Below are 27,387 nucleotides of genomic sequence, written 5' to 3'. Positions count from 1 at the left end.
ACTATGTTGAATACGTATGTGAAACACGCTGTTGTGGGGCACAATTTAAGAACAGATCGATCTGAGAACAGACACTGAGAATTCCAAACCTGAAAGTCTTTATTAGCTGGCCAGCTGTGTCATACAATGCCCAAAATGGCTACTGGGAGAACAGCCCCTGAGTGTAGAGTTAGAGGGGGTTTTTATACCATCAGCCAGTACATCAATCGTTAAGTGTCTGTTGCTATGATTTAAAACTACAAACTAACATCATGAAATCTAAAGTCACAAGCAGAAGGGGAAGTGGGTCAAAATGACCTTAGTTGGGTACAAGCTAAAGAATGATTACTAACGTCTAGATAATTGCTGTTGACATGGTACATTGCTAAGAAAAATAGGAATCAAAAAGAGAACAATTTTACATTATATAAGAATTGCCATTTTGTGTTACTAAACATGCTATGTTAAGCAACTATTGATGGGTACAGAGGCAGGGTGTTCCTATCAGAGAAGCATTTCCTACATAACATGGAGTCTCAGAGTAAAAAGGAGTCTGTTTAGTCATTGCCCATATAGCCTGGCCTGTAACATTTCCTTGGAGTCAAATATGTCAACCCATCAAGATGCCATTATATATCTATGGAAAATATTTAAATATACACATATTAGTATTAGAAATGAATTGGTACTTTTATCTTTTTGAGCTTCTTACATATAAGAAGGACTCTTTCCTTCATTGATATGCTCTTCCTTGCTCCAGTTGTAGATAATTTGTGCTTTTTTTTTCTTACTAATGAGTCAAATAACCTATTAGTGTTGGAATGAAAGAGAGTTTTGCCTACAGACCCTACAAAGAAGGAACAATAAGGGAATGCTACACACAATTCTCCACATGTAAATTTGACAACATAGAAGAAATAGACCAATTTCTTTAAAAGGAAACTGATCATTTGAATAGCAATGTAACTATCAAGGAAAATTGAATTCATGATTAAAAACATATCTGTGATGAGACTCTAAATATCAACTTGATTGAATTGAACTATAGGAAATGCCTATAGTTAAGAGATTTCTGGTGTGTCTATGAAGGTGTTTCCAGAGTCACATAGGCATGTGGCATGTGGGACAGAAAAGTAAAGGAGGATATCCTCCTTGTATGTGGGTAGCATTGTCCAATAGTCTGGGGTCCCAAATAGAACGAAAAGTGGAAAAGGAAGTGAGCGTGGATACAAGATCAGTTCTTGAGTGGTTGCATCTATTGCTGCTGCCATGGCGCAGGAACACTGGAGTCCAGCTCCTTTACTCTTCCAACATGAACATTCTCCTGCAATCCTACAGTGAGTTTCCAGGCTTTTGGTCTCCAGTTGGAGCTGCATGATTGTTCCCTCTTATTCAGAGGCTCCAGCTTCTTGGATTGAACAGCTATTAGTTCCTCTGATTTTCCAGAATGCAGATGATCATTGTGGGACTATCCAATTTTTGACCATGTAAACCCCCTTTTATAATCATATATATACACACACATATGGATATATGTATATATATGTGTGTGTGTATGTATATGTATGTGTGTATATGTATGTATGTGTGTGTGTGTACACACACTCTCTCTGTTGGGCCTATTCTTCTAGAGAACCATAAAACTATCCTCAAAAAGGAATTTTAGGAGCACTCAATCATTTAAAGAAGAGTTAACATAAAAAATGCAATCACTTCTAAAACACTAAAGAGAAGGGAACACTTCCCAACTCATTTTCTGAAGCTAGTATTACTCTGACATGAAAACCAGACTAAGTGCAAAAAACTAAATGTCAATATCCTTGTGAATATAGATGCAAAAATCCTTTAATGTTAGCACATAGTATACCAAATATATAAGAATAATTATATAGTGAGACTCATTCCAGGGATGCAAGGCTAGTTCAGTGTTTGAAAGTCGATCACTATGAGCTACTACATTAACAATCTAAAGAAGAAAAATCACATGATAATATCAATTGATGCAGGAAATGCATTTGACAAAATTCAACATCCATTTATGATTAAAAAAAAGAACTCAGAAAACTAGAAATAAATAAAAAGCATCCACAAAAATCTTACAGTTAACATTATTCTTTGTAGTGATTGCCTGAATCCTTTCCCCCTAAAATTGGGGGAAAAAAATGCCTGATAGCACTACTCTTAGTCAACAGTACTGGAATTCCTAGTTAGTGCAATAAAATAAGGAAAGGAAGTAAAAGGCATACAGATCAGAAAGGAAGAAATAAAATGACCCCTACTTGCATGATTATCTAGGTACACGTTCCCAAGAAACTACAAAACACAAAACAAAAACCTCAAAAACCAAAAACCAAAACCACCCAAAAACCACAATATGAAAACTGATAAAATGTCTAGAACTAATAAGTTTATCAGAGTTCAGAGGACATTAGGATAAACTTACAAAATTCAGTTAGTTCTATTTCTATATACTAGTAATAAACCCATAGACACCAAAATTTAAAAATCAATACTGGAAAAAGGAAATATATGTAATAGCAAAAGATGTACAGAATATATAAAGAAAACTATAGAATGCTAATGATAGAAATCAAAGAAGATTTAAATAAATGGAGAGACATATCATGTCCATGGATTGGCGGTTCCAACATAATAAAGATGTTGATATTCCCCAAACTGAAATATCCTACTGAATGCACTTCCCATCACAATTACATCAAGACCTTTTATAGTTTAGACAGGACTATTCTAAAATTTATGTGGAAAGGCAAAGGAAATAATCTTGAAAAAGAACCAAGTGAGAAGAATCAGTCTACCTGATTTCAAGACTTATATAGTTGCAATAACCAAGACAGTGTAGTATTGGTAGAGGAATGGACACAAAAATCAGTGGAATGGAATAAAGAACTTGGAAATAGATCTATCCAGTGGATATAGGAACAGGAAAGAGTTCTTAGACTTGGCATGATCTATTAAAGATCCAATTTACATATAGTTTTCTCTGAAAGAATTTTATTAGAGGATGAAAGGTAAGTTATAGACTGGGAGAAAATATTTGCAAACCACATATCTGACAGAGAAGCTATATATCTAGAATATGTATGAAACTCAACAGTAAAATAAATCCAATATAAAATGGGTGAAAGACATCAACCTGACTGAAGAAGATACATAGATGGAATAGGCATATAAAAATATGTTCAACATCATTACCCAGTTGGGAAATGTACATTAAAACCACAATGAGATGTCACTACACTCCTGTCAAAATGGGTAAAATGAAAATAAAACCAACACCAAATGCTGACTAAGAGAGGAGAAAGTAGAACACATATTTTTGGTGGGCATGTAAAATTCTATAACTACCCTGGAAAACAGTTTGGCAATTTATTAAAAAACTAAGCATGCAATTAACAGTCAACCCAGAATTATACTCCTGAGCACTGACTTCAGAAAAAGGAAAACTTATTTTTATACAAAAATGTGTACAGGAATGTTCATAATGGTCTTGTTCATAATAACAAACCCAGCTGTTCTTTCATAGATGAATAGTGAAACCATGATATATCCATAGCAATAAAAAGAACTATTGAGAACCCAACAATGTGGATAGATCTCCAGAGCATTATAGTGAAGGAAAGCAATTCAAAATTTGTATATTATATAATTACACTTATGAAACATTCTTGAAATTATAAAATTATAGAAATGGAGAACAGATTAAGGATTGCTATTATCTGAATGCTTGTGTCCCTGCAAAATTCTTATGCTGAAACCTAATCACCAATGTGATGACTTTAGTAGATGGGGGCCTTCAGGAGATGATTAAATCAGTCACCTTATAAGAGGCCCCAGTCAAATGTGGGCACACATACCTTTACCACTCACTCAGGAGGCTGAGGCAGGAAGATCACAAGTTGGAGGCCAGCCTCAGCAACTTAGCGACACCCTATCTCCAAATAAAAATTAAAAAAAAAAAAAAAGGACTAGGGACATAATTCAGTGGTGAAGCCCCCTTGGGTTCAATCTCCAGTACCAAAACCAAATAACGGACAACCTGCCAAAAGAGGTCCCAGAGAGATATGAGGATGCTGCTTTCTAGGAACTAGGAGCAGGCCCTCATCAAACACCAAATCTCAGCCTTCATCTTGGACTTCACAGCCTCCAGAACTGTAAGAAATAAATTTTTATTTATAAGCTACAAGCTAATCAGTTTATGCCATTTTATGACAACAATTCCAATGGATTCCAATTCCACAAGGGTTAAGTAAAGATTTTGTGGGAAGAAAGTAGTTCCAATTATTAATGGGCAACTTGAGGGATCCTTTTGTGATGGAAATGTTTTGTATCTAGACTATATCAATGTGAATATCCTGGTTGTGATATTATAGCGCTATACTTTTGCAAGATGTTACCATGGCAGAAACTAGATAAATCTTATAAGAGATCTCCTTACATTATTTGTTGCATGTGATTTTTCTCAAGTTTAATTAAAACAAATTTGGTGGTAAAAACCTAGACATGTCAAGAAGTTTTAGAAAGATTGCTACTTTAACCCTTGGCGATTTCACTGAATATACTATATCCACAGAATAAGGTGGTAGGGTCATCTTGGTAGTCTTAGGTCCCATCATGGTAGGAGTAGGAGGGATCAATTGGGTGATGATAAGACCTCACATTCAGGAAAGTCCTTAAATATGTGTTTAATATTATTTCCAGAGATACTCTGACAAAAGGATGTCAAAAAAGAGTGTTGTAGGAGACAGAGCCAACCCTCTGTTCAGATCCCCTTCAGTCCCTTACACCATTTTTGTACACCCCTCCCCTGACTTCCACATTTTGCTTCTAACTCCCTGCACTGTTGCTGTTCATTCTGAGGACAGACTCATTCTGGGTCTTACTTTGAGTCACCAAGAGCCAGAGGTGCTTTAGGTGAACTTAGTCCTTGCCACCCTTACTAGTGCAAGAGTGTGAAAGCTCAGGTCCTTTGCCTCTGATTACACTTCAGGGTTTCATGTGGGATCAGGCAGGGGGCCAGCATTTTTCCTGAAGTCACACCCTTGCTTGGCCTCTTTCTCTGCCCTGACCTTTTTCCTCACTTCTTTACTGGTTTCTCCTGAAAGTTCTTCCTTAAATCATCTGCATCTGAATTTTCATCCCCACATTCACTTCTTAGAACCTGACCTAAAACAGATGTGTATCAGACAACTTTAAACACATGTCCCACTACTGGCCTATAGTCTTAAAATGCATCAATATTTTTGATGAATCTTATAATATTCTCATGAATGGTATCACTGTATTTTGTCAGCATGCACTGACCATCTTATATGAGTATTTAAGATATATACTAGCTTCATAAGTTTGTCTTGACACTTCTTTTTTAACCTACTGAGTGTTTCAAGAAACAGAAGTGGAATGGTTTGAGCATCTCTTGGCATTTGGGTGAGTCTGCATTCCACATTCAAATATAATTCTTACAGATTTGGATTTTTTTTAATGGTCAACATCACTTCTCGTAGCTTTTACTGATTTTCTGATTAAAAATCTTGTGATTGAAAATACTAAACATTAAATACAAGCAGTTGGCCTTACATACCTTAAAGAAGCAAAAGACCTGTTGTCCTGTGACTTTCATCCATCCTTTTTTTTTTTTTTTTTTTTTTAAATAGGGAAAAAAGAACTCGGTGACAATATAGAACTGAAGAGAAAAATAAGAATTGTTTATTTACTTTTAAGAAAGGAATATGATCTCATTGATATGATCTTATATTCCAAAATATAGCCCTATAAATTTTCAAATAAACAAGTAATTTTTTACACTTGCCTTTCTAATACATTGTGAGTTATTTGAATAAAGCAGATTTATAGCACATTGCTATAAAGTATAAGCAATTCTCGGGAAATTGGATGCCTTAGTAATAAATTATTAGTAGTAAAAATTTGAACCTTAAAATATATGGTATTTTAAAGTCAAGTGGTAGGAAAAGTATAAATGAATAATTTAAACTAGTTAACAGTACAGAGAGTTGGATTGACCAAACAACTTACAGCAAACTTACTGGATATTGATGAAACCAAACAGAGAGTTAATAATTAAGAAGCAGTAATAATGGCCCTTAAAAACCATGACCCCCTGAGGAAAAGCACTATTAAAATCATTCTCCCAAAAGTGGGAATTCTGGTTATCTTCAAGTGTGCATTAGCAGGAACTTTACAATGTTGTACATGTAAATTATGAATTCTTGATAAATCTGATAATAATAATAGTATACTCATTTTAATTTATGAATTCTAAATATTAGCAAACTCTGATATCTTGTTTGGAATATTCCTAGATGTGTGAAAAAATAAAAAACTATAAGGTAGCAAGTTATTTTCCCTAGATAACTGAAAAAATGGCTTTGGCATTTGTATCAATGAATGACTCATTAGAAAGATTCCTGAGGTACACCGTATTTGTGCTGTGGAACACATTTGGAATCACTCACTGGTGTAGACTTTCCAAATATAATCTATCATTGCAAATGCATCTTAGTTATGACTCTTTGGCTACAAGGAATATAAACCCACCTATACTGATTTCCTAAGGCTCCCATAACAAAGTATCACAAACTAATACTTTTATTCTCCCACATCTCTGGAAGGTAGAAGTCTGAAATCAAGGTGTTGTAAGAGCCTACACTTTCTCCAGACTTTAGTGAAAAAAAAGCTTGCTTTTTCCACCTGGCCTCAGGTGTTCCTTGCCCATGACAACATAACTCCAGTCCAGTCTCCATCTTAACATGGGTCTCTTCTTTCTCTTCCTCTTGTGTGTCTGTGTCCTTGCAAGTAGATTTAGGGGCTACTCTAATCCAATATGACCTCAAATTAACAAATAAAATCTTTAAAGAACTTATTTCTAAATAAAGTTACATTCTTAGGTTCCAGGTGGACATACATTTTGGGGAAACAGTATTCAATCTCTACGTGACCCAAGCCAGCTCAGTTTGAAAGGTATTTTAAGGTTTAGGTATCTATGAATCTAGGGGAAAGCTGAATTAGGAGGTTTCTGACAGTATAGGAATTAGGCAAATCCATGGCTTTCAGTGGCAGAAGTTCATAATCTTCAGTCTTGGCTCTGCCATTTGCATGACATGGCTATGGAGGCAGCATATTTCCCATGAAATACAAGTATAATAAGAGACTGCTTCCCTTATGTATGGCTGCCACCTTACTCATTCTGTGAAGTCCTATTTCAGTTATCTGGTAAGGGAATTTGATTGGCTCAGATTCGGTCTGATTCTCATACTTGATCTAATCAGGTATGACCAGGGCTAGGGATGGGTGTATAGGGATGGTGGTGAGGTCACAATGGTTGTGAGCATGGGAGATTCTAGGAGAATATGTCAATGTTAAATAAGCTCCTAGAACAGTGCTTGTCACAAAGTAGATGCTCAAAAAATATTGTTGAGTGAATGGACTACAAATAACATCTGATCTTTCTCAGTTCTTTCCAAGCACTCCTCTTTCTATCTCTGGTGCTTCCTGCTCCCTTTTTTTGTCCTGTTCTCATAAAACCACATCCTTTGCTTAGACTTCTCCTTTGCCTTATTTCATAAGCTCCTGTTGTTCTTGTCTTTCTCTGCCCACTGCTTTCCAAAATGCCTTAGTATTTGGGTTGTGGTAGTTGTATCTTCCTGGTTTTTCCTTATTGCCTCAAACCCCAGCATGCTCTCTAATTGTATAAGCCATAGAATATGGAAACAAAATAGAAAAAAAAATCTTTAGTGTTTTTACATTTTAAAAACTCTTCCACATAATTTCTCCTCATTGCATCTTTTCCATAATCCTGAGAAGTTGGTATAATTCCTATTTTCAGATAAGGACTTTGAGGCTTTTAAGGGTTAAATAAATTCCTCTGGACAAAATAGAACTGGAAATTGAACTTGGATCTTCTTACTCTTAAGATCAGTGCTCTGCTGAGAATAGCACGTGTTTCTGTGATGAAATTGTTTTGTCTGGAGAACTTAAACACCAAAGAGAAAGGGAAAAAGGAGTAGTGATGGTCTAGCTCTGCCTTTATACATGCTCATTAGTGGGAGGGTCCCCATCTTATCAACAATGTGACATTTCCCCTTGAGGTGTGAAGAGGCCTGATAGAGGTAGCCTCCTACCCAGTTCACTGTGTGGGTTTTAAAAATGGGAGGCAAATATTGACCCAACATTCCACAAATAATCTCCTGCCTAACACTCAAAGGTCTTTGGCAGTGTGTCTCCCCACACTTGTCTTCATTGCCCCCGTATGCCTCTGTCTGCTTGCACCCCTCTGGATCTGTGCCCTTCTGCTCACAAGCTTAACCTTTCTAGAAGGCCTTTCCTACTCTCCAGGCTTCCAGTTCTTCTATAGGTTACCTCCTTCCTGCCGACTTCCCCAGTCTTACCCCTAGATTTAAGAGTCCTTCCCTTTCAGTGTTCCAGGCTTCACAGTACACTCACCAAGCAAATCAACTTGCCTGTTGTGCTCACTCCTTCTCTTCCTCCTGGAACCTTCCTTTAGAGATTCTTAGGTGTTCACTTTCCTCCAGCACTATTGCCTGTTCTACTCCTATTAAACTTGATGATGTTTTCCTTGCATGTTCTCATTTGTCTTTCCACGTAAGGATCTTGTTCCCCAAATAGTGTTGATACCTTGAAGGTAGGGGTTCTGCCCTATACTTTATATTGGAGTCCCTTGTCAGGACTTAAACACGATAGGCTGTCAAACAAATTTTATTGATTATAATATAATCATAACTTCTCTAAAATTCATTTTTAGAGGCAGAGGATTTTGACTTATTATTTATTCTGCATCTTTCTTTAGTTGTGTGCTAATCCTACTAAAGTATTTTGTATGTAGTGACAAGCTCTAGATTTAGAGATAAAGGACCTGGATTCAAATTCTGTATCATATTAGCTGTGCGGCCTTTAATAAGACACTTAATTCTTTCGAGGTAAGTTTCTTTAGCTGTAAAAGGGGGTAATATTAAAATCATGAGCACTCAAATGAGATAATCCTGTGAAAGGGCATATCAAACTGACTATGTAAGGAATTATAAACACCGCCTCCACATGTGCTTTCCCCCTTGCATATTTTATGCTTTTGTCTTTGTAAGAAGCAGTTGTTTGTGGGCAGGGATCACTTAGCATTCTTGCTGAAGCATTCTGTCTAACCCTGAGCACAGGACACTATATACCGTTTACTAATGGACTTCAGTGGAACATGGAAAGTGCCTCAGTCTAGTTCTCATTAACAGATATCATGGCTCAGGTTCAACAAATGTCATTTACCTGAATACCTTTTATTTGCTTTTTGTGGTCTATGAAGTCTTTATTTGTTCATTCGTTAATTTATGCACTTAACACAATTTAACACAACTGTCTTGAATGCCAACCAGGGGTGGTGAACATGCTAATAGATGCCCAGGAAGCAAAGTAAATAAGTACCTCAAGATATTCACATTGTTCTGAGTGAAACACACACACACACACACACACACACACACACACACACACAATAACTGATTGTAATAGAGCCATTGTATCTCATAATAGGATACACACACTGTGTACAGAAGTGGGAAAGATAATTTCTGCCGAGCGCAGGTGGTGTGTGTAATGAAAGACTTCAGAGGAGGTATTCGCTCTCCTGGAGACTGAGTATATGGAAAAGCAAGGTAGGGCAATGCAAGTGTAAGAAACAGTTTGAGCAAAACAAAAGCACTCTGGGAACTATTGGTAGCTCAGCCTGTGACTTCATTCATTCTATTACTAAGGAGAAAGTACCATTTTGTGCCAGATCGTAGGATAGTTGACGAGATTACAGGGGTCAGTATAGGCACCACAGGGGTGGTGAGGTGCAAACGAAAACTAACCAGATTACAAAGAGACTTGCACAACCATTTGACTCCATACATATGGCAGAGGGTTAAAAAGATGTGAACCTGCTGTCACCAACTCCTTTGTATTCACTGGAACTCTTTTAACCAGAGACGGTAGATACAGTATCAAACTTTATTGAAGACTTGAAGGTGCTGTCTTAAAGAATAGGTTAATATATACTTAAATGATGCAAACATTCACACCCAAGGGAATTCAAATACATAGTGAACAAATATGGGAAAATGTGCCATCTTACAAGTAATTAATGAAACACAAATTTGAACAAGGCAGGAATTAGTAAGTTAGAAGACAAAGTATTACAACAAAGGCTGGCGATGGCACCTTAGAGAACAAAAGGGTGAAATGCAAAAACGTCTAAGGCAAGAAGAGTTTGGTGGGGGAAACAGGGACTGTATGTGCTGAAGTCGGGGAACTGGGGTCTAGGAGTGGAAAGAACCGGAGACAGAAGCGCCCCCGCCCAGAGTCGTTCCACACCAAAGGTGCAAGCCAGTCCAACCTAAGGACTCAGGCGGGGCACTCGGGCGTCTCTAGGCAACCGATAAGCCCACCCATCCGGAGTCAACCCTTTCGTAATTGGCTCATGAATTAACCAATTGGAGCACCTGGGAAACTTCCCGCCACCTCTGGCGCCCGCTTCAAACAGCCATGCTCTTGCAACTGCAGGCGGACCTCTCAACCAAGCTTGAGGAAGGCGGAGACCTCCGCCTCCTCGCCCTGCCCGGAGTCGCCGGGCCCCGCCCACCAGGCGAACTTCTAGCGGGTGATTGAAGGAGGCGGCTGCTCTTCAAGGGCCTCAGGGCTCCGTGGGTTTGTTTGTGACTAGGAAGGAGCCAGCGGATTAGAATCAAGGTAAGGGGTTTGCTAGAAGTTGGTCTTCGGCAGGGGCTAGAGTTTCCCCGCGGTGACAGCGTCTGTGGCCTCGGGTGAATTCTGCTTCGCGACCGAGCTTGGGGTTTGGTTTGGAGGAGTGCGGGGTCCTAGGGATTTGGTTAAGGTTTCCCGCCGGGCTGACCTGCCCCCTCCCCAAATCGTGCAGTGGTGGACTGCCCGCGGGTTAAGGGGTTCAGCTTTTGACTTTGAAGTGTCATTGAGACCTCTTCATTCTCCCAAGATCCTACGTAGGTGTGACGTCTGGAAAGCTCTCCTCGTCTTTTTTCTAGGCTGCTGGGGTCGCCTGGAGACCCTTCCCGGAGGACCCCCGCGGGTGGTCACCCTGGCGCCACGCCTGGCTCACAGTGGGTGCTCTGTGCACGTGTGTTGACTGAGTACAAGTGACGCTGGCACCCAAAGCCAGCAACCTAGACTTCCTGGGATCCGTCCGTGCAGCTTTTGATCTCGTGGTACCTGTTTGATGTGCCGTGACTGACGCCCAACCGAGTTCTTTGGTAAGGTCATTCATTTATGCAAGGCCATGCACTTATGTATTCATTCAGCCTGTGGGTGCCTTTTGTGTATTAGAATTACTCTCTTCTTCCTCTGTTCATTTCGAATTGATGTGTCCAAGCTGCTGTCATTAGCACTGAACACAGTGTTGAAAACAGATGTTGTCATCACTTGTTCATTTTATTTCGTCCCCCCATCTTTGTAAACTTGAACAGTACTTGGTAAATTGTTGAATGAAGGGGCCTTTTCAGCCAGGTGTTGCAGGTCTAGAACAGGCTAGTGTGCTCTGGCTATTTCCATTCTAGAAGTGAAGTTAGGTAAGCAAGGAAGTAGAATTTTCTAACTTCCAGGACAGTTCTTATAAACCATTTGGGGGGCACCTAACCCTTTCTATCTTGTACTCATGAACTGTAGTCTGATTTAAGCTGATTTTCACCATGTACATTCATGATACATGGCAATTTACAAGCACTCCTCATATAGGTGATTGCATTCAACTAAATAAGACGCTGAAGTTGAAACCATAAGAAAAGTATGAGAAATGCAGTCTGAAAGTGCAAAGAAGTAACTAATTTCATGGGGAGTGGGGGTACAAGATTTGTGAAGGCATCTGGAAGAGGGTGGCATGTTCATCTCAGAGGAGGTTGATATTTGAAGTAATGAAGGTTTTATGTTCACCTTTTCTTAGAATTTTGTTTTTACCCCCATTTCATTAATGAAGGAATGGTGGCAGTTTAAGATTACACAGCTGATAAACAGAAGAGCCAAAATTGATCCCAGGTTGTCTGAATCGGTGCACTCATTCTTTTTTTTTTTTTGCGGGGTTGGGAGGGGGTACTGGGGATTGAACTCAATGGCACTCAACCACTGAGGTCTCACCGAGTTGCTTAGCACCTCGCTTTTGCTGAGGCTGGCTTTCCATCCTCCTGCCTCAGCCTCCCCTGCTGCTGGGATTACAGGTGTGTGCCACTACACCTGGAGGTGCCCTCATTCTCTAGCCACTTACACCATATTGTGGCCTTTAAGATCTATTTCTGATCTAAAGCCTGTTTTTTCTGTAAAACCTCTTTAAGCCTTTCTTTCTTGTTAGACAAGTTAATTTGCACTTTGTATTTTCCCCCTTTACAGAATTTATTACAGTATATCATTATAACTGTTAGTTTGTAACATTGTCTCCCTAAGAGATTATGGACTCCTTTGATCCCTAGGTGCATTTAGGATATATTTTGGTATACAGTAATGTTCAATAAAAATTTATTGAAATAATTCCCTTAGGGTAACATGCATGTATCATATTAATTTAACAAATATTTGTGAGCCTACCATGTACACGGGGGCAAATACATTTTAATTCTGCCATCAGGTTGCATAGTTTGTTAAATGAGGTTAAAAATGTACTTGTGCTTTGTAACCTTTTATCCAACTAAACACATACTAGTTTGTTGCAAGGAGGGCAAAGAAAATATAACCAGAGACAACAAAATGAGTGCTAGGTTAGATAACTGTGAGAGAACTGTCTGACCTAAGAAAGGAACAGACATACATTTTATATTTCTTGTTAATGGAGTCAGAAAAAAGTTTTCTATTTAGGATGAGACTCTTAACTAGATTACTATATTTTAAAAAAAGTATATGTATGCTTATTATTCATGTTGATTTTTTTTTAAGTGGTTCTCTGTGTCAATGTAGATATATTTTATTATTTTGACTTGTGATATAGTATTGCCAAATTAATTCAAAAGCAATTTTTTTTAACTAGGGCAATACTTTTGTAAGTGTTCATTTAAAATATATTAATATTGCTAATTTCAAAACGGCTTTAGCAGTTTATATTTTTACCAACAATTCGTGAGCCATACATAGTAGCCAATATTAGGTGTTATAGAGTTTTGGGGTTTTTTTCAATATAATGATTGAAAAATGGCATTTTGTTGTTTAAATGACATTTGTTTGAATTCTTCATGAGTTGAGCATTTTTTCAAGTTAAAACTGAGTTGTCTTTTTCTCACTTTTTTGCAAAAATTACCTATTAAGGCCTTGTCATGTGTTTTGCAAATATTTTTCTCATGATTTTCTTTAACTTTGTTAGTGATGCATTTTTTTGATATATAATATTTATTAGTGATGTCTTTGCCTTATACTCATTTTCTGTGGTTAAAATTTTTTCCTATGGCTTCTGGATTTATTATCAGGTTAAGACTGTGTGTGTGTGTGTTTAATGTGATCTTATTCTGAATATTATAGTACAATCTCTGAAAGTGGTAATTAGTGGTGATTAAAATGTCAAAGGAAAACATTAGCTTTTAATTTAAATTTCAGGTATTTCAGTTAAAGTACTAATTACTTTCTTAATCTGTTTTAGAACCTCATTAAGTTGATCAGATTTCTCTTGTCTCTTAAGGTCTCTGGTAGTTTATCCTTTTTTAGAAGGAAATCTTTTTTTGCACATTTTGTTCCCCAATGATGGAGATTTGGGTCTTTTCAGATACTAATGACATGGTTTAGATTTAAAATGTCATTTAAAAAAATGCAGTTTGGTCTTTTATTCTCTTTACTTAAAAGCAGAAACACCTTATAGTATCAATCCATTTCCTGAGAAAAAGTACTTCAATATTTAATATTGCTCCTGTATTTAACAACAGGCTCTTGTAACTCTTAAAGTTCTTTTTCAGTATTCAACTTCAGTTAATGACTAATTAATAAAGGTTTGGGGGAAAACTCCCTTTCTTCTTTTGCCTAATACAGGAAAAAATAATCCAAATTTTATATTTTGAGTTGTACTTAGAGTTAAATGAAAAAAGAGGTGGGGAATACAGTAAGCAGAATTTAGAAACAGCAAGGATAATTTCTTCCTGGAGGCTTCAGGGTTATCTTTAAGGGCCAGCTTAATCTGATCTCTTCACGGTGATGGAGTTTACCTGGGCTGGGGTTTTAATTGTCTGTAGATTCTGTACTCTTGATATCTTCTTGCAGGAGTGAACAAAGTTGTGGAGACAGGAGATGATGTGGTTTTCCTCTCACCCTGTCAACTACATTGTAGGCTTGTTACCATATCCAGATCTTAATCTTAGGCTAGTACAATAAGAGAATTCTTATAGGTGTTGGGTGAAGACAAGGATTTAGATTCCCCAGGCATATAGTTTTCCTTTTAGTGAAAGAGTACTTATGTCCCTTCTTTCTTTAGTCCTGGCACAGGAGTAGAAAGAGGAGTAAGTATGACTGGCCTAAAAAACAGATGCTGGGAGGGTTAAACTTGACATGAAAAGCTTGAGTTGATGAAGGTTGAAAGGGAGGATTTTGGTGCAGGCAACCAAAAGAAGACAGAATGAGAAGGTGGGCTGAAAATTAGCGACTGGCCAAAAAAATCAGTCCTTGAATTAAATAACAAAAAATACATGTATGGAAATTTTAAGCTTGGATATTCATATTTGTGTTAATGCCATATTTATTTTGAAGTGCACATTTTCTTTTCACATTTTAACATCTAAAAAATATGATGTGTTATACTTGGCTGCTTTATCTTAGTGGTACAAATGGTACTATCATCCTCAAGGGTATCTTAGGTCTGATGAAATGGGATCTCTTTTGCTATAGAACTATTGGATTACATAAAAGTTTGTGATATAGTTCTCAACTCCTAACACAAGGGAGTTAATTTTTTTTCTTATTTATTTATTTTTTTGACTTATTTATTTAAATTTTTTCATTTATTTATTTATTTTGTGGTACTGGGAGAATCAAACCCAGGCCTTTGCACATGCTAGGCTAGTGCTCTGTCACTGAGCTATATACTCCCAGTGCTCTTTCTTTTATTTTGACACAGTCTTGCTAAATTGCCCAGGTTTTTTGAACTTGAAATCATCCTCCCTTAGCATCCTGGATAGCTGGGATTACTGCCTCACCAAGCTAAGGAAGTTAAATTCTTTAAAGAAAATGCATTTGGATTGCTGGGTCTCTGTGCTTTTTATTTGAATTCCAGTTCAATGACATTTTAGAGCCCGAAGGGTGTAGTGACTGAGTTGTGACTCAGACTCACATCAAAGTGCATTTCATTGGCATGAAGAGTCAATGAGTGGAGGGCAGTATTAGGCCAGGTAATGAATGATACCTGTTTATTTTTTTTGGATCAGAATTGTTCAGAGTTTTGAAATCCTGAGAATTCTAGGTGTAGTGTCAGGATCCCCAAGTGTAATTTAACCATCAGCAGTCTTTCTAAGTGTAAGCATTCAAAAATGCATCTCCAGTTGTTGCTTCTGCCATGCAGTAGTGGCTATTCCTCAGGGAGCTTTTGCTGTTGCTTTTAGATTTGGAACCTCACTGTGGCCTAGCCTCTGGTTTCCAGTCTGTCTTTCCTTAGTGTTTTGCTGGAACCTGGTTTTATCAAGCTTACAAGCAGAACATTTAACACTTAGATTTCTGTCGTGTGCTCTATAATGTTAACCGGATTCTAAGTGGTTTCTGAGTAGCAATATTAACTCAGGACTTAGGAACTTACTTTTTATAAAGTATGAAATTTGGATTTGTGTTATTCAAAGAATGAAGCAAATTATAGAGGATACTACCTGTGTCATACATCGATTTGGAAACTCTGAGGTTGTTCTTAAGATTTTTGTGTTTGACACACTTCTATTTCATTATCAATTTTATTTTTTGCATAAGCAAAAATTCTACTGTGTTAAGTTATACTTTCCAGGCCTTTAGAAAAATCTATTTGTACTTTCATTGTCTATTTGCATTTTAAGTTTTTTGAATTGCTTCATGCACGATTTTCTATGAATCTGAATTAATTTGTAAGAACTCGGTTTTATATTTGTAATACATATTATCATACATGAGTTATACATATTTTCTCCCAACCTGTTGTCTTTTGACCTTATCTATGACATCTCTTATGTAGTTTGTTCTGGGGACATTTTATTGGCTATTTAGGAATCAAACATCTTCCCCTTCCCATAGGAGGACCATGTCATTAGACTTTGGCAGTGTGGCACTACAGACACAAAATGAAGAGGAAGAATATGATAAAGAAGACTATGAAAGGGAAAAAGAGGTGAGTTACTCACAAAAAAGACCCTAGACCCAATCCTTAACAACTTGTATTTACCGATAAAAATTATATCATCTTGTGTCATTTTGAAGGGATTTATAATTCTTAAAAACACAAAATACAACAAAACCCTAAAACCTTAAGGCTACTTGGACCTTTAGAAGGTGATGAGTGGAATACTTCTTTCTTTGAGAGAAGAATAAAATACAACTTAGTGGTGCCATCAGATAAGAATTTTTGGTTTAGGAGACAATGGCTGGCTGTTGAAAGAGAGGCCAAGTTTCTATACTTGGAACATAATTGATGCTCCAGAAGTTTTCAGACTATTAGAAGCAGACAGTAAACAAGTAAATAAGTGAATAAAGTAATTTGAGTGAGTGCTGGTATATCACTGATTACTTACCAAGTAAGCCATTCTCAAATTCCAACCTCCATATCATCCTAATCATCTGTACAATTATGGTCTTGCCTTTGCCATTTCTGTTCTCTCCATGCTCACATTGAAGATCAGATGGAGAAAGTGCACTTAATCTTCAGGAAAGGAAAGGACTTCTAAATAAGCAATTCAATAGTCAGAGGACACTTACACCATATGGCGTCTCAAACCACAGACTACCATGAATAGACCCATATTTCAAAAAAGCCTTCAATAATTTTATGGAAAAGTAAGGCACTATAATAATTTTTAAATTGCTATGCCTCTTAATGGTATATAGGTAAAAGTTGTGTCTCTGTGGGTCAAGGCATAGCAGAGGTGCATACCCAGAGCTTCATAGTGTTTCCACTAAAACTCCATCTCTTATGCAGTTGATAGAACAGATGAGGGTACAGGCGAGTGAGTATTCATATGAAGAATTGTTGCACATTATTCATATTCCTCACAACTTATTGGAGCATGTTAACTTCTTGGTGTACCATTTGAGAGCTGCTGATGTAGTTGTCCTCGCTACTCAGTAGACCTCATCCAGAGTATTTTAGGCAAATGTTTACTTATAAAGCTGGGCCAGAAAAGAAGAATTCAAAAGCTCTTTTATTAACTCATCCATAATGTAACAATGTGATTTTGAAAATGCTTTTCATCTAAATTTACTATGCTTTGTGTGATTTCACAGTTATTACTGAGATATGCCAGTGGTTATTTTGGTTTGTATAAGCATCTGTTGATAAAGCCACAGCTTAAGGTAGATTGTTGTTTGGAACGGTCAGAGTCTGATGAAGTATACATGTATTTTCTGCAGTGTTACCAGAAGTAGCTCTGTGATAATTGGTTCCAGATAATAAAATTATGTATGTATATACATATATATTCTGGAGCTGGTGGTTTGGGGAAGAATAACTTGGTAATCTGTGCTGTCAAGATAATTGCTGATGATGGTTCATCTAATGATGATATATTTGAAAGTGATCTTGGTAGGGAGGTGATTTAAGTAGCACCTGGCAATGCTGCTTTGGGTCCTCTTGATTTTTATAGCCTTCTCCTCTCCATTGAGCTTGGAATTGTGTATTTTAGAGATAGGCTTTCCATTCAGTACCTTTATCCCCATTTTAACTGCCTTGCTTTATGTAGTTATAGAAACATTTTGATATTTGATTTCCACTAGAGGGAGTTATAAAGCTAGTGTTTATTTACAATTTTATTTGACTTATTTAGTGAGATTTTCTTGTCATTCTCTTACAGTTCAAGAAATGAATGGTTGTGTCTTAATATTATATTTTTCTTTATCCATTTCTTACACCTTATCTGGATTGTGTCTTGTGAGTCTTTCCCAATACTATACGGATATCTTTTAAGGAACATTGAATGATCACTGGCAGATTTGAAGCTTAACTATATACAAACAGGTAGAAATAAGTGTTGTTTTCCTGTAACCAGCTTCATGTTATATAAAAGATGAGGATAGTGGAAATGGGGGAGATTCAGACTCTGGTTCCAGGTCTGCACTTTAGGTTTTCCTGACTTTGTCCTTGTGTTTGCTGGACCTTGGTTTGCTTGCCTTTAACTGGAGGAACTCCAGTTATTGTTTTTGGCCCACAGTACTATTCTGCACCATCTGTAGTGTAGCTTACACTTGTCTAACAAATGTTGCCATATTTCTCTTTCAGATATACAGCAACCTAGACAAGGTCTCCCCTACTAACACTACGAAATTTAGTTTAACTGATGAAATGCCTTTCCGCCCTTGCATTCTGAACATAGCATAATTCATAAACTAAAGCTGTAGCTGCCAAGTTATTTTGACCGTTTATCATTCCCATATTGGGCTTCTTCAAAGAATGTTTTAAACTTGGTTCTTTGATAAGAATAGATTCTGCTTAGTGTATATCTATGAGAGCTTTATTTTATAATTCATATTTTAAGTATCAGAATCTTTTCAGAAGTGTACTATCAGGTAGCCTGCTCCAAAGAGCAGATGACTGTTCCTTAGTCCATTTGTTGTTTTTCTCTTGGGAGAAGATGTATTGTATGGTTTGTCATCTGAGAACTTCTCCTTTCACAAATATCAGGGATTACAGGCTCTGAAGACAGTCTGTTTAAGTTAAGTGGAAAATCTTAACAAAGGGCTGACATATTGTCTATTTTACTTTACTCCTGAACAGAAGTTGTTGATGAAATTCTTTGAGTTAAATGCCCTCTTTTTCTTTTTAGGAAATAAACATGAAGTAATAAAGGGAGAGGAGTTTATAGAATGATTCAGAATATATTTTAGTAGAAGTTTTACCAATGACACATTCTCTTTTTTCTAGGGGAGGTATCTCTTAAATTACTAAACTCATTTGATAGACAATAATATCCCACTGAGAAGATTGCTACTTACAGTCAAAAAGCAGTCTGTTGAATTTGAAATTAATGAGGGATTAAATCTTGTCATTTATAAGGATAAATTTTGACCTTTAGTCTGTATTTGGAAGGTGGTAGATCTTTAATGAGGAAAATTTAGTTTCTAAAATTATGGATAGGTCAATATGACAATTTTGTGTTTTGTGGCACAAGGTTTAAGACCAAAAGCAAAATCTGTTTGACAGTGGGTAGGAGGAGGGCACACTTTGATCCTGGGCAATGGAGATGTTTGAGGTGGGTTTTTGTTGCTGAATTACCTTATTAGGAGGTCTTGTTTAGATTCTTTGAGTCCTGAAGGTAAAAGGAGCCAAGGAGGAGGATCCAACCACACCAAAGAACTTGATGGAGAATTTTTTGAAGATGAACTAAACTGTTTAAAAATGTTAACATGTATGCAAAATATAGGACTCTAGATATTAGAGGAATGAGTTTTCTAGTTAATAAGTTAATCTGTGGATCGAGAAGCATTTTTATTAGCTGATTACTCACACTGAACTTAATTTTCTTGCATGGATGCCAATTTTGTTAATTTCCTGATATCACAAAGAAAGCTATAATAACTGCTTAATTTTTATGTAACTATTGCTGTCTTTGTGAGGCAGGGGGAAATGTACTGTTCATATGTCCTTGTCAAGGTTCCCCTGAATTAAAAGCTATATACTTGAACCTCAGTGAAGATTTAGAAGAAAATATTCTTTCTGTTCAGGAATCCTTACTTGATGTAAGTATGAAAGATTGAGTTAGTTATTATTTCCCCCTTTGTAACATGTGGGGTAGTGTTTTTCCATAAAGCAGTGATGCTTAGTTACAGACAGAACAGTTTGGACTACTAGACCTCATAGCTATTTTTTTCCTAGTGCGTTGTCTTGGTAGCATGGTTTTGCTACCTTTCACTTAAAGCAAGTAGTATTCTTTTATGTGGGTGTGTTTTGTTTGTAGTGTATAGTATAATTTGTGGTTAACACTGATGTGTCTAATAGTAATATGGCAATTTGATTTTTCAGTTATCCTACATGAGCAGGTAGGCAATATATCAAGGATTTGGTTGTTAGTATTAAGCAGATTTAAAGGTGAAGATAACTTTTCATTGAAATGCATCTTTCTTTTTTTTCATCTTTAAAAAATCAAATTCATCGAGAAAACCTCTTTTTTTTTAATCCAGGAATATAAGAAAAAAAATATGTGGGAATAAGGAAGAAGTATCTACTCTGCCTACTTCACATACTCCACTCTCACTTCCAAATTTTTATTTCACTGTAACCTGGTTAACAATTTGGGACATGCTTATCAGAACGTTTCTAAGAATATATTTAGTTTTTACAAATATTTTAAGAAAATTTGTAAAAAATTCTAAACCCAGTACTCAGATATGAACTATAGGTACATTCCATTTCTTTTATACTAGTGACAGAGAAAGTGGAAAACAAAAACAAAAAAGCAAACAAACACCTGCCTAATCCATAGAGCATGTCATTTTTTTCCTCCAAGGTTTTATAGAATATTTAATGTCTTTAAAATTCACTCATTACATAATTTTATTTGATTGATTTATGCACTTTGGAGAGAGAGAGTGGACTTAATTGGTGCTTAAGTCATTATAAGCAATCCGCTTATGGACTGTTTAGTAACATAATATTTTAACCTTCTGATTGTTACAAATTTTAAGACACTGTTTTGGCTATGAAGAAAGACAATTACCCATCTTGAAATTCAACAGACTTTTTTTTTTTAATCACAATTTATCTTGAAACTCTAATGGATCTATTTTGTCTATCTAGTTTATGTAGGCAGAATGTTAAGAACAGGACTTTTCTAGAATAAAATTGGGAGAGTAAAGTCAGATTATTTTATGTCATTGTTCTGCTTTTGAGCATGCTATTGTAGAAAACAGAATCTCTTGACCCTCTTTTTACTCAAATGTCTTATTAGAGCACAGAGTATTATAAATCTTTTCATCACACTGGAGTTAGATGTCTGCTAATGAATCACTCCCCAAGGGGTTTCTCTCACATTGTGGGAGCTTATGGACTTCTAGGCCACCTGCTGTTGCTGTTCTCACCACCTGGGAAAAGTGCATCTGGCAACTCAGGTTCCCTGTGGGATGTCTGATTATCAAGTCCCCAAGGTCTAATAACTGGCAAAACAGGACTCAGATGCAAGTCTGCCCTGTGACAACATAATACAATGATTGTACCATTATGACTTACTGTACTTCTATAAAAAAAAGTTTTTTGGTTCTGTTTTATGTGTTTTTAAATCTGAGACCTTTGTAGAAAAAAGTTAAGCCTTCCAATATAAATCCTGATATTATGCCTTTCTCTTTCCTCAAGTGAAATGATGGACATAATTCATGTGGAATTTAAGAAATTAGTTAAATGGAGGAATTAAACTTCATTGACTTGTCCAGTCACTTGCTGTTCCAAGGCAGCTTTGATTAGCATCTTGGGTTTAGTTAGTGTGATACTGATGCAGACTTTCCTGATTCAGTTGCAGCAATTGCTCACAGACCTTCCTCATGATATGCTGGATGATGAACTCTCCTCCCCTGAACTTAACTTCTCAGACTGCAGTGAGGATGGCACAGAGGGAGAGTAAGGACCTGAAATCACTTTTCCTTGCATTTGCATTTTATGTGTTTTGGTTCATGCTGTTAACAATAATGTAAGTGATTGTAAAATTGTAGACTGATTCTTAAATCTTTGGGTAAAGGTTGAAGGGAAAACATCAAATATAAGAATCTTTGGGTTTCTTGTGTTTATATCCAAATAAATGTTAGGCTTTAAGTCTAAACTAATGATTTTTCTCAAGACCACATCCTTCTGAGCAATTGGAGATGAACTGGAACAAGCATCAAATTCTGCCCAAATCTCAAAGTGTAAATGTAAGTATCTGGTGTGACCATGACCTTGATGAGGGTGGGAGTAGATCTTAGTGTTTATATTTTACTTTTGTCATCTAATAGCACTATAATGAAATTCAGGGCTTATATATTGAAGAAAAAAGTGGCAATGGCTGGGAAGAGAATCAAAGTAAAACTGAAGACCGACATCCTGAGTACCATCCCAAAGAAGGTGGAGATGAAGGTGGAAGTGGTTATAGTCCTCCAAGTAAACATGAGCAGACTGATCTGTATTGCCTTCCTGAAAACTTCAGGCCTTATACCAGTGGTCAGAAGCAGGAATTTAATAACCAACCAACCAATGTAGTTAAATTTTCTGATCCTCAGAGGAACCATTTTCAGGTATTGTAAGAATTTGACTTTCAAGAATTTGTGTGTGTATATATACATTTGCATGATGTATGTGTGTGTTTAAGAAATGCTCATAAATGCAATGGTAAGATGATTTGTTTTGACTACAATAATTTCCGAGACAGGTTCAGGCTGAATTAGCCTTGCTATCTTCTGTTTACAATCAAATGCAATTATGATCTTAAGTCAAAAGTTTAAAATAGAAGCTTTTTGGAAACAGTTATTTAAACATTAAAAGTTAAGTTTGCCAAAGAATAACTGTCTTCCTTCACTGTTGCTTCTGGCTCTACCACTTCAGTGTGCTTCAATGAGAAATTATGTTTAGGTGTCTTGATAATAGTGTTTAAAGCAGTAATTTTATGTAGATTACAGCATTTAGAGTTCTCAATTTTCTTGCTCACTATTCTTATAACAAATTTTAGGTCAAACACTTGAAAGCTAATGCCTGTTTTGTGTGTGTTATAGTAGTGGGATGAATGTTAAAAAGGGGAAAAAAAAAAAACCTAATTTTTACTATAAACAAGATTAATGAAGTAAGACCTCAGGATACAGTTAGTTGCTTTACTTCTTAGAATTTTCCAATGACAACAAATGCCTCACTTTGCCAATTGCTACTCTGTGTTACTCAATGACAGGATGATTTTTGGTCTATTTAAGATGGCTATTTTCTCTTAAATCTATCTCAGGACAATGTTATTCATTCTATAAGCTATTGAATATTTATTATATATAAGGGATTTTATCACATGTTCTTGTTATTGCGTATATGCCTTTTTTATATTCCCAGATGTTGGAATCATCTAAATCACTTGTAATAAAATAGTTATATATAATCTCATTGGAATTCTTGAGTTTTACTTACAAAATTGGTTCCATTATGTGCTCAAAAGTACAATGAAGGAATTAACAGTGTTAAATAACAATAAGCACTCTTTTTGAGCAGAGACGTCTGTAAAAAATTTGTAGTTGTACCCCAATTAGCTCCTATAACATAAAAATTAAGGTGAGTAATTCAGAGAATTCTGGAAGAGAAGGCCAAATCCTAATTGTCATTTCATTTTTATCTTATAATAGCAGTTTGGTTCATCACAAGGTCCTAGTTGTCAAACTTTGGAGCCATATAAAGTGAAATATAAGCCTTATCAATCTTCTGTCCAGAATAATAGCTCACCAGTCCAGGAAATAGCAGGAAGTGACACCTTTGAAGGCCTGCAACAACAATTTCTAGGAGCTAGTGAAAGTAGGTATCACATTTATATTTATTGCTAAATAACATAATTGGGAAGATTTGAACATTGAGTAGATATTTGATTATATTCAAGAATTATTATTTTTTAAAGTATGACAATAGAACTGTGCTTGATATTTAAAAGTCTTTATTTTTAAAGCTCTATACTGAAGTATTTATGAATAAACTGATAAAAAGTCTAGAATTTACTTCAGAACAATATGTTTCGAGGAGTAATGTTAGGTGGGTGGGAGTATAGATGAAGCAAAACTGTCCATGAATTGGTAATTGTTGACTGTCCTTGGGAGATGGGTGTGAGTGGGTTCATTGTGCTATTCTTTCTACTCTCATATATTTGAAATTTTCCATAATTAAAAAGTTAAAAGAAGGGCTGGGGTCATGGTCAGCAGTAGAGCTCTTGCCTGGTACGTGTGAGGCACTGGGTTCCATCCTCAGCACCACATAAAAATAAATAAATAAAATAAAGGTATTGTGTCCACCTACAATTAAAACAAAAAAAAGTTAAAAGGAATTTTTTTTTTTTTTTGGTATCGGGGATTGGACCCAGGGATGCTTAACCTCTGAGCCACATCCCTAGCCTTTTTTAAAAATTTATTTATTCATTTTTTAATTTTTTATTTTGAGACAGGGTCTCCCTAAGTTGTTTAGGGCCTTGCCAAGTTGCTAAGACTGTCTTCGAACTTATGATCCTCCTGCCTCAACCTTCTGAGCCTGTGGAATTACAGGTGTGCGCCACTGTGCTTGGCAAAAGAAAACAGTTTTAACTATTTTAGTCATTCTAGATTGTTAAGAACTTTTTATGAGCTTCATATATTTCTTATTGGAAACTACTTTGGAAAAATGACAATTTTCTCATTGACCTAAGATATTTCATTATGTAGAAATGTAATTTGACAAATCAACCACATTACCATAACTTTTCTTTTGAGTCTTACAATTTTAGTGTAATGATTAGGCAACTCTGATATAAATTACTTTATATTCAGAATTTGATGTAGGTCTCAGATTTAGTCATGTGGTACTTACCTCCAGTGTTTTTTGTACAGTGTGTACATCAATATGATAATAAGAGCTTATTGCTATGAGAGAATTTTGAGATGAAATGCTGGTACCAAAATTATCAAAACTTGAACAGCGACTATCCTGAATTGTACATCTAACTTTTATTATCATGCTCTCTGGCATAGTTAGTAACTTGTAATTATTGTGCGTGTTGAAGAGCCAGTGTGAATCTAGAGTGTGACTACAAGTTTGTTTTGTTTTTCCTTTAATTGGTGGTGGAAAGGTTGTTCTGGATACTCTGGGTTACCTAGGCTAGACCAGAGAAAACTGGATTCATGTTATGGTTTCATAGCATTGCTTCTAATATATACTGGAATATACCTTGGGATGACACCTGTAAGGAGAGGCCCAGAACTCACTTTCCCCAGAAGGGTTTATCAACAAATATGGGTGCCCTTTCTTTGTTCATATGTTTTTGTGGGATGAGGAAGAGTACTTGGCATAATTGGCCTTAGGTTGAGTGACAGGCATCACAGGAGTGGCCTGGTGTCTCTGTGTGTCTTCTGGTCTTTCTACATATATAATCTCTCAATACCTTTATTAACTACGTACATTTTATCAAGTTGACTTATTTTTTAAGTTGGTTACATATTTGCCAAAACTTGACATTTGGAAGTTAATTAAATAACTTAATGGAAGAGTCAACTTTGGTGATTACAGCTTCTTAGCAACACTAATTTTAAAAAATGAGTTTAAGGGAGGTGGAGCTTGCAGACTTTATTTTTGAGCCAGACTTGCTATAAGGCCTGAGGAGTTTTACCTGGAACACAGTTTTCAGTCTTTGTTTAACAGCTCTTTTTAAATAGAGGATTGAATTATCTTATTAGCAAGTAATTAAAACTTCCTAAGTGCATTTATTACTAATTGTAAGCTTATAGAAACATTAGCCTAGTAGAAAATATAAAACATTTATTATAACATAATTGAAGCATTAATCTTCTACCAATTATTTTCATTTTTTTCTCTAATCTTTTTAAGTGCTCTTTTAAAATGACTGATTCTGACAGATTTTGAAGTTCTTTATTAACCTATTCATTAGTTAATAATAGAGCAGTTTTGTACCAACATAAATATAAATATAATATATTTCCCACTCCTGCTAAACAGAAACTATTTTGAGAAGGATATCTACCAATTTTTTTTAAAAAATATTTTTATAGAAAATTATGTACTTTGTTTTTAATTTTACGAGAGCATATTACTCTATTTTTTTTGTAGTTGTTATATACAGTGATTTTTAATTGACCATACTGGTAGTGATTCAGGGTTAGACCCTAAACCGGTAAATATCACATTTTTGTGGCAATGACACACAGTAAGAAGTACATTTTTTACATTGTGATGGGTCTACAATATAAGTCTATGTAAGTATATGTAAATGAAAAAAGTTTCACAAACTTTTCTTACTACATGATGTACTCTGATATATTTGATTTGTTCTATCTTGATTTTTTTAAACACCAGTCACAGTCTAGTAAACTGTTTTCACAATATTCTCAGAAATTATCTCCACAGCTTGAAAAATGCTGCCCTAAATAACCACACATTTATATTTTGGTATGTTTTTATCTAACAAATTATCTTTAATTCCAAAGCAGATTCTGCAGAAAATATACAGATTATTCAGCTTCAGGTTCTTAATAAAGCAAAAGAGAGACAACTGGACAACTTAGTTGAAAAATTAAATGAATGTGAATGTCAAATTCGGTATCTGAATCACCAGCTTCTGATAATCAAAGGTAAGATAACAAATGCTGGGTGCCATTGTTTGTGAATTACACTAGAGCTAAACATCTTGTTTCCAACAATCTCAGTTTATTTCTTCTTCTCCTCCTCCTCCTCCTCCTCCTCCTCCTCCTCCTCCTCCTCACTGTAAGTCCTCCTATCTTCCTCCTCCTCCTCCTCCTCCTCACTGTAAGTCCTCCTATCCCCCTCCTCCTCTTCCTCCCCCCCTTCTCCTCCTCCCCCTCCTGTCCCCCCCTCCTCCTTCTCCTCCTCCTCCTCCTCTGTCACTTGGTCAGAGGACTTACAGTGAGATAGAGCAAGACAAAATCCCAGGACTTCTGAGCCCTTGCCTTGGATTACTTCTCTTCAGAATATATTATTTTGGAGTCCTCACTTTTTTTTCCATTTCTTCTTTTCCTTTATTTTGTTCCCCCTCCACTGCTCTCTTAGGTTGTTAGAATCACTGTACATGATTTAACTATGCTGAAGGCATTCTGCCCTAAAAGCTGTTGAGTTCTTATGTTGTTTCTTTGGAAAAGTATTTCAATTCCCAGAGTGACTGTTTAGTTTGCAATGCAACATATTCTGAGCCTACAGATTAGCATAGACATTTTAAGCCAAATAGGAGTTTGGGATTCAGTGTGCCAAAGAGAAATGGTGCCATTTCTGATATAATCACATAGAGGAAATTCAGATTCAGATGATAATTACTTACTCTTCATGATGGTCTGTAGTTTTGGTCAAAGTTGAACTTTCATTGGGAGAATAATTTTGTGACTGAACTCCAACTCATTTCAAATTTAATTGATGGTGAAAGGCTCTATTTCTCTATTGCTCATAACATTTTCTTTTTGAGAAGAACTTGTGAGCTGATACAGCAAAGTAAGGGGAGAATTTAAGATTAAGTGAATGTAAGAGTTATTGCGAGTATG

The 27,387-nt window shown here is 36.1% G+C and overlaps 1 protein-coding gene across 19 annotated transcripts in view; it reads left to right on the top strand.

Moving 5' to 3' along the window:
• The first annotated feature begins 10,703 nt into the window (after positions 1–10,703).
• Positions 10,704–27,387, top strand: part of CEP152 (centrosomal protein 152) — a 90,483-nt gene continuing 73,799 nt past the window's right edge. For 6 of the 19 annotated variants that reach the window (XM_079130216.1, XM_079130214.1, XM_079130228.1 and 3 more), the window contains exons 1-7: positions 10,738–11,285; positions 16,240–16,333; positions 21,657–21,830; positions 21,978–22,050; positions 22,150–22,410; positions 23,494–23,659; positions 26,326–26,469. In XM_079130216.1, the coding sequence (XP_078986342.1) occupies positions 16,287–16,333; positions 21,657–21,830; positions 21,978–22,050; positions 22,150–22,410; positions 23,494–23,659; positions 26,326–26,469 (865 nt within the window). In that variant the 5' untranslated portion in view covers positions 10,738–11,285; positions 16,240–16,286. Of the gene's footprint in view, positions 11,286–16,239; positions 16,334–21,656; positions 21,831–21,977; positions 22,051–22,149; positions 22,411–23,493; positions 23,660–26,325; positions 26,470–27,387 lie in introns of those variants that run through there. The other 13 variants (XM_079130218.1, XM_079130217.1, XM_079130215.1 and 10 more) reach the window with 6 other exon arrangements.

This window comes from Sciurus vulgaris (genome assembly GCF_902686455.1).
Source record: "Sciurus vulgaris genome assembly, chromosome: 2".
Taxonomy (NCBI): Eukaryota; Metazoa; Chordata; class Mammalia; order Rodentia; family Sciuridae; genus Sciurus; species Sciurus vulgaris.
Note: the sequence above shows the minus strand (reverse complement) of the source record. Positions and strands in the feature narration are given on the sequence as shown.